Source organism: Anneissia japonica, unplaced genomic scaffold, assembly GCF_011630105.1.
Source record: "Anneissia japonica isolate Jap-2015-1 unplaced genomic scaffold, ASM1163010v1 scaffold287833_len2544123_cov190, whole genome shotgun sequence".
In the NCBI taxonomy this organism is placed as follows: domain Eukaryota; kingdom Metazoa; phylum Echinodermata; class Crinoidea; order Comatulida; family Comatulidae; genus Anneissia; species Anneissia japonica.
In genome coordinates this window covers 1771393-1778670 of record NW_022757233.1, presented here as the reverse complement: position 1 = coordinate 1778670, position 7278 = coordinate 1771393, and the positions used below count along the sequence as shown (strand labels likewise).

Below are 7278 nucleotides of genomic sequence, written 5' to 3'. Positions count from 1 at the left end.
AAATAATTTTATTATTTTTAACCACACGTCTAATCTTACAAGCATTCAAACATTTATTTGCAGTTGATGAGATTTCGAAGAAAATGAAATCTTTAAAAACTCAATTCTGTCGACTAAACAAACAGGCATCATCTGGCAGCGGGCGTCTATGCTGGACTGGCTACCAGAATTGGATAATTAGAGAATTAGGTTTCTTGAAGCCTCACACAAAAGCAAAAGAAACCATCTCATCCTTCCAGGTAATTATACAATTATTATTATTAATTAAAATAAATAATAATAATAATAATGAAAAACAACACACACACCTTTACTTATAATAAAATGACAATTATTTTAAACAAAGTTGCTGCGATTTAAATGCATGCAGTGTACAGTATTATATTTCTTTACGAAGCTAATCAAACCATTTTTGTTCAAATCATTCCGGCTTGCCAAGATACAGCTCCGGCTGTGCTGATGAAATAATCCATAAGCTGGATCCTCTTTTCTTTGGGTTGCCGTCCGGCTTTGTTACTCTGCAGCAAACCAGCTGATTTAAGGGGATTTTCTTAACCAGTCTATGGTTGTTATCTTCGTAGTCAAGTAATCCTGGTGCTACGTAGGGATCATTACGCAAATAATTGTGTAATGTACATGAAGCCATGACTAACTGCGATGCCTTTTCTGGATAAAGATTAAAACGAGTTAAGAAAACTCTAAACTTCATTGCCAAAATGCCAAAGGCGTTCTCCACCACTCTCCTCGCCCTCGAAAGCCTGTAATTAAAAACTCTTTGGGCGTACGTCAAATTGCGAAATGGAAATGGCTTTAGAAGATCTGTTCTCAATGGAAATGCTTCATTTCCAAGAATATGGAATGATGAGTTGTCATCAGTTCCCGAAAGAGGATCACTTTCAGGAATGCTTAACAGCCTTCTATTTAACGCCTCTAACAATGTGCAACCAGCAAAAACACCGCCATCAGAAATCCTCCCATTGCAGCCCAGACGACATAAATAAACTTATAATCGGCATCGACGAGTCCCGTAAGCACAATACTAAAAAAGTTCTTATAATTATAGTACAACGACCCACTGTAGTTGGGAGCCATTAATGCTACATGTTTCCCGTCTATAGCACCTAGCGTGTTTGGGAAATTCCATTTGCTGTGGAATTGCTGGGCTATCCGTCTCCAGTTTACTTCCGATTGTGGCATCTAAAATAATAAAAAAAAAAATTAAAGATAGACCTAATTAAATATCTAAATATGTGTTTTAAGGTTTAAACATGATTATTTTTTTTTAATTATTATTATGATACAGATAGCTGATGAAGAGGAATACGACGAGCTGGAACTCAGCAGACGAGGTAACCATACCAGAGGAGACTTCATCAAGTATGACGCCTCACGCGTTCGCTAATGCCACATCCAAACCAGAGGATTCCAAACGAAGAAACGTTGGTCCCAACCAAAGAAAACTAACTATGAAAAGAAAAAAAAGACTCGGACTATTTGGAGACAATTGCTAAGTCAATATCTGAGCCAATTGTTTTCCCACAACAGGTGGAGGATGAAGATGACTTTTTTGATTGATATGTAGTTGCCAAATTAAAAAAATTAAGTAAGCTGAGGAAATTGAATGTGATTCAAACAATCAACCAAACAATTTTTCAGGCAGAAATAGACGAGCTGGCGAACACCAGTAGGTCATATATAGACCAACTGACATCAATTGCACATCCTTATGAATAAAAGAGGTTTTAACAATACATTATTAAATGAAATATAAATAATAATTTGCATGATTTAAAATAATGTACAGTACTTGCATTCAAATATTCTTCTTTAAGAACGTCATAAATTACTTGGCACGTTTCAGGAACAATTGTGCCAATTGTTGTCGCGCCAAAGCGGAAAGAGTATGATAAACTTTTGAAAGTTTCACCTGCAAAAAAAAAAATCTAATGCTGTATTATTTAGGCCAGACAGTGATGTTATGTAACTGTATGTTAATATGTATTTATTTATTGAATTAAATGTTTACTAAATGAACTAACAATGGCCATTGCTTATTAGTCATTTACTTATGAACTGAAGGAAATATCGAATATCGAACACTGTATACCACCCGACGGTACCTGTTGCTAAAAAGCGCAACGTCACAGCTAAGCGTTCACCAGATGAGACACATTTATTGAAATTTGTGTCTTGACGTTGAATATGCGGCTCAATTTTCTCCACGATATTTTGGAACTAGGAAGGTTACATTCGAAAAAAGTTTCGATAGCTTTCGTAGTCATTTAGTCTTAATTCTTCGATTAAATTGAAATAGAAGCCCTGCCCGTCGTGTTCGTTGAGCTAGGGTCGTCTCCAGCAGTTGCGGACTTTCTTACTTTTCTCTTCAATTGCGCAAAAAGTCGCGATGGCAGCCCGTCTCTTTCTTGTCTCTTGACAATATGGGAAATACATATTAAATAATAAATTATTTAACACATGAAGCCTAATCTTATTTATTGAATAAAGTATACCTGAAAAAATTATTAATTATTATTATTAATTTACATTTTCGATAAAAAAAAATGAACAATTTTTAAAAAGCAGAGTAAATTTTTAGTTTACATCCAACTCAAAAGTGAAAGTAGGGTAATAAAAATAAGCCTACTGTAGAACTATCTAGGCTTAAGTTATCCTATTGCTAATTGGACGTAAGCCTATGTGGGTCAATGCTTACATGAAATTACTGGGGTCGCTAAAACCTGAATTTGTTTAATAAAATAAACACCTAGCTATAAAGTTTGTCAATTTTACAATCGACCTGAGCCTACCTTTATGTGAACGTGCCTAATGCGTATGTTCCTTATTCTACGCGCACGTCATGTCATCACATAGCAACTAGCCAAACAAAACCAAAGAGAGACTTGATGCTCATAGTTGGTTATAATTTCACCGCTCAAAAATTCACTGATTTTACCTGTCGGAATCGATTTTAATACAATTTTTACTACACATTTAGTGTAGTATTCGAAGACGAACATGACGAGATCAAACGAAAAGTAAATTGAAAAGTATACAAATGTTGTGAACTTAAAATTATGACAATATTCTAGGCCAGCGTGGATGCTGATTTTGGCAATGGCAGGTTAGACCGTTGCAGAGAAGACGCCTGCGCGGAGGCTTCGGTCGCCTATCCAAAGTCATAGTTAAAAAAAAATGAAATAGGTCTTAATGAAAATAGAACGAAAACAAATTTGGGCACTACTACTGAGAAGTATTTTTAATGATAAAAACATCTTTCGTCTAAGGCTAGCCGACGGCGATATATGTATTGTGTTGGTCTAATTCCCATGCCTAGGCCTAGGCTAAGGCCGCCTAGGCCTGGGCCTAGTCTAATAAGTACACACTTTTAAAATGTATTTAAAAGTAGGCATAGGCCTACAAATCCATATAATTCACATATATTAAGTAAACATATACATCATTATTGATTTAATTACCTATCTGAACTCCTTATTTAGGCCTTTAAAACTGTTTATAATGTGCATTTTGTATTGGGTCCTATAATTTATATAGCACTCCATCATGATGTTTATATATATATAAAAAAAAAAAAGAAATTTTAAAAACCAGAACAGAAAGAAGCTTAACTACAATTAATAAAAAAAAAATAAACAAAAAATAGATGTAATTAAATGTAATAAAATATCACCCTCAATTTTCTATGTACAGTATTTGAATGACTTTATTCGTTTATTTAAAAAAAACACCTTAGACATTTCTTTTAAAAAGTCTTATTAAATATGTATAAGTACAATTGTTATGTATTATATTTTTCATAATTAAAAATGTTACTAGTGAAAAGTCCAAAATTCGTGTCTTATTTCTGACAATTCATACAAGGTGCTGTATGCTACTCCCCTTAAATGACTGCAAACAAATCTAATGGAAGCAACATTACATTCTATTATTAATGTTCCACTCCAGTAGAATTACATTTTTTCTAACCTGGTTGGGATCAGTACGTCCTTATAACCACGCAATAACACATTTTGACGGTAATTATGTTCCACAGCTCCACAATTACAGTCAAAAATTAGGGGCGTTTATTTGAGTATACGTATCCATATTATACAATAAAAATAGCCTCGAATAAACACCTCTCTCGAGTACCCTCAAAACCCCTTCTCAACAATATAATAAATGTTTCGGGGCGTTTATTCGAATAAATACGGCAAATTAGTTATACTTATTAACTTTATTTTTATCATGTTGTATGTAATGTGCAACTCAATTTTTTCTTATTTAATAATAAAAATACTGCCAGAGCTTCTACAGTATTTGTTTTACATTAACAGAGAAAAGAGAATAATTATGAATTATTAAAAAAAAATAATAAAAAATATGTATCTTAGTGTCTAATTGTATTTTGGATGAACAATCGTAAAAAATAAAATTGTAATGTGTCCTTTAATATTTGTTTCAACTGATGTATTTTCTAAATGAGTATATATACAGAGGCTCACGCATCTAAAAATACGAAAATATACGAGACGAGAGGGAAAGTAATTTTGATCTAACATTTGTAAAACATCCATCAAGCACAATAATCATTGGTAATGAAATTGGTGTTTGCCATTTACCGTTCTTTAAAAGGCCTAATGTGTGTGTGTGTGTTTTTTTTTTCTTTTCTTTTGTTTTAGATTTTTATTGTAATTCGGTAATTTAAAAACAAATGATTTATAACAATTTATTTCTCGTACTAAAATGTTATCGTTAAAGTATTTCATCTCAATAGTGTTATTATAAAATAATATAAATAAACTCCATCTCAACTCTAATTATGACAATATTCCATAGGGCCAGTCCCCCTCCCTCGCTCAAAACGAGAGAGAGAGAGTTTGGTGGGGGGGGGGCGGGGGTAAGTGGGGAGTGAGAAAAGCGAAAAGAAAATAAAGGACAAAGAAAAGAAAGCAAATATTCGGTTTAATTTCCATGTACACTAGCCGTGTCTATGTTCAAGTATCTCTAAACAAAAATTACACAGCACTAATTTTGTTTCACTCATAGAGATATAATAAGAATTTAAGAGTTGTTTAATAGCTCTATGGTTTCACTCCGCTCTGTTATCAATCCCATGAGCCTTTTCGTTGACTCAACGCGTACTATGGATAGGCATGTTCTATATTCTACGCGTATAGCGCGGAAAATATGTGCACGTCATAAAAAACACGTAGCAACTATACAAACAAACCAAACTGAGACTTGATGCTCATAGTTTGTTATAATTTCACTGCTCACAACTTCACTGATTTTACAAATCGGAATCGTTTTTATTACAATTTCTACTACAAAACAAGTGTAGTATTTGAAGATGAACTTGTCGAGATCAAAAGGAAGGTAGATTAAAAACAAATTATACTTTTACAAGAACTTAAAAAGATGAAAATATTCTAAGCCCAGATGGCTGCTCTTTTTGGCATGTCAGACCGTTGTCAAGAGTCTTGCGCGGCCGTTGTGGTAGCCCATCCCATATCTTTCGAGTCTAAAATCGAAAGAAAGTTTCCAAAAAGTCTCATAATATTGACACACAAAATAATCGTCAATAAATTAATCATTCCAGGCATTATTCATTTATTTAAGGAAATTAATTTTATACGATCATCTGTACCGTTTGTTCATAAACAAGACATATTATGTAACCATTAATAATGTAAATTTCTATTTTTCCAATTCGATGGAAAGCCATATAATAAATAAATATATAATTATGATTTGTGTTTCAGTTTATTTGTACATTTATAAGTACATTACGGAATTTTTATAATGTGTTATTACTTAAACGAATTGTTGTGTAATATGTGAAATAAGCTCATCTCGTTTTTTATATTGCCATTCATTTTTTTCAAAGAATAAAACCGATTTTTTTTTCTACAATGACTATTATACTAATGCTATCATCATCATTATTATTATACAGTATTTAATTATTATTATTATTGTTGCTCTATTTTTCATTATTGCTTTTATTTATATTACAGTATATTGACAACATTTTTTCATTGAAACAGATCTGGACAAGATACAGAGTCGCATCAACAACAACCAACCAGGCGACGATCATTTTTAAATCGTGTGTGGCAAGCAGTCATTCGTTTGCTATGCATTCGAGGAAACAACGAAACAACAAATGCTGCAGATAATAATCGACAGACGGCAAAAGTCGATAAAATAGCTGAAAATAATACCAGAACTCAACCCGATGTTACACCAACTCCCAACCAACTTGTAACTGGAAAGCAGACTACTTCTATTATATTATCAACTTGTATAACTAAAACATTTTCTTATAGCCTTGAAGAAAGTTTGGAACTGAAGAATTCTGATCAAAAAGTGAAGATTACTTCATCATCATCTATCGTAGCAACTTCTTCATCATCATCATCATCACCAACAAATTCAGTATCATTACTATCACCTCCAGCAACGCCATTACCATATTCTTCATTATCCTTATCAACATCTTCACTTTCATCATCATCATCATCATCATCATCATCATCATCATCATCACCATCATCATCATCATCATCATCATCATCATCATCATCATCATCATCATCACTTTCATCATCTACTTCAAATTCCCAATCGCCACTACCATCGTCGTCATTATCTTCTAGCAGCTCCTCTAACTTTTCGAGACCCGCCCAAATCACTACCGGACTACCTGTTGGAAAACTGGATGCAACAGCACAACATCTTAACCTAATTCTTCCACCAATCAAGCTACTAGATTCATCAAGCGTCTCTGCTCTTGCAACCCCGGTGGAACTTGGAAGTGGTAGCTTTGGACGTGTTAACCTCATGACATCTAATATCCTTGGCTACCATCACCTGGTTGCTGTAAAGAGAGCATCCATGAAGTCCTACAAAGATCCTGAGGATGCTTGGAACCAGATGTGCCTGGAGGCAAGAGTAATGGAATTCTTGTCAGGTTTACCATCATTCCCAGACGTTTACGGCGTATTTCGTGAAGGTAACGAATGCAGAATGGTACAAGAATTTATTGGCGACAATCAAACTTACACCAGTACCACCTTATTAAGTGTGATGAAAACCGGACGTCCGACGATAACTGGATTTGAATGCATCACAATGACATCCGAGGTTGCAAAGGGCCTCCATGAGATGCACAGACGAGGACTTTTACACAATGACGTGGCAGCTAGAAACATCTTAATTTGTCACAACGGCATACACTTCACAGCAAAACTAACAGATTTTGGGATGGTGAGCAGC

The 7278-nt window shown here is 34.1% G+C and overlaps 1 protein-coding gene across 1 annotated transcript in view; it reads left to right on the top strand.

Annotated features, from left to right (window-relative positions):
* The first annotated feature begins 798 nt into the window (after positions 1–798).
* LOC117124616 (calcium-dependent protein kinase 29-like) overlaps positions 799–7278 on the top strand; it is a 20146-nt gene continuing 13666 nt past the window's right edge. The window contains exons 1-4 of the mRNA XM_033270913.1: positions 799–1047; positions 1304–1377; positions 6048–6264; positions 6766–7269. Coding sequence (XP_033126804.1) covers positions 799–1047; positions 1304–1377; positions 6048–6264; positions 6766–7269 — 1044 coding nt within the window. The remainder of the gene's footprint in view (positions 1048–1303; positions 1378–6047; positions 6265–6765; positions 7270–7278) is intronic.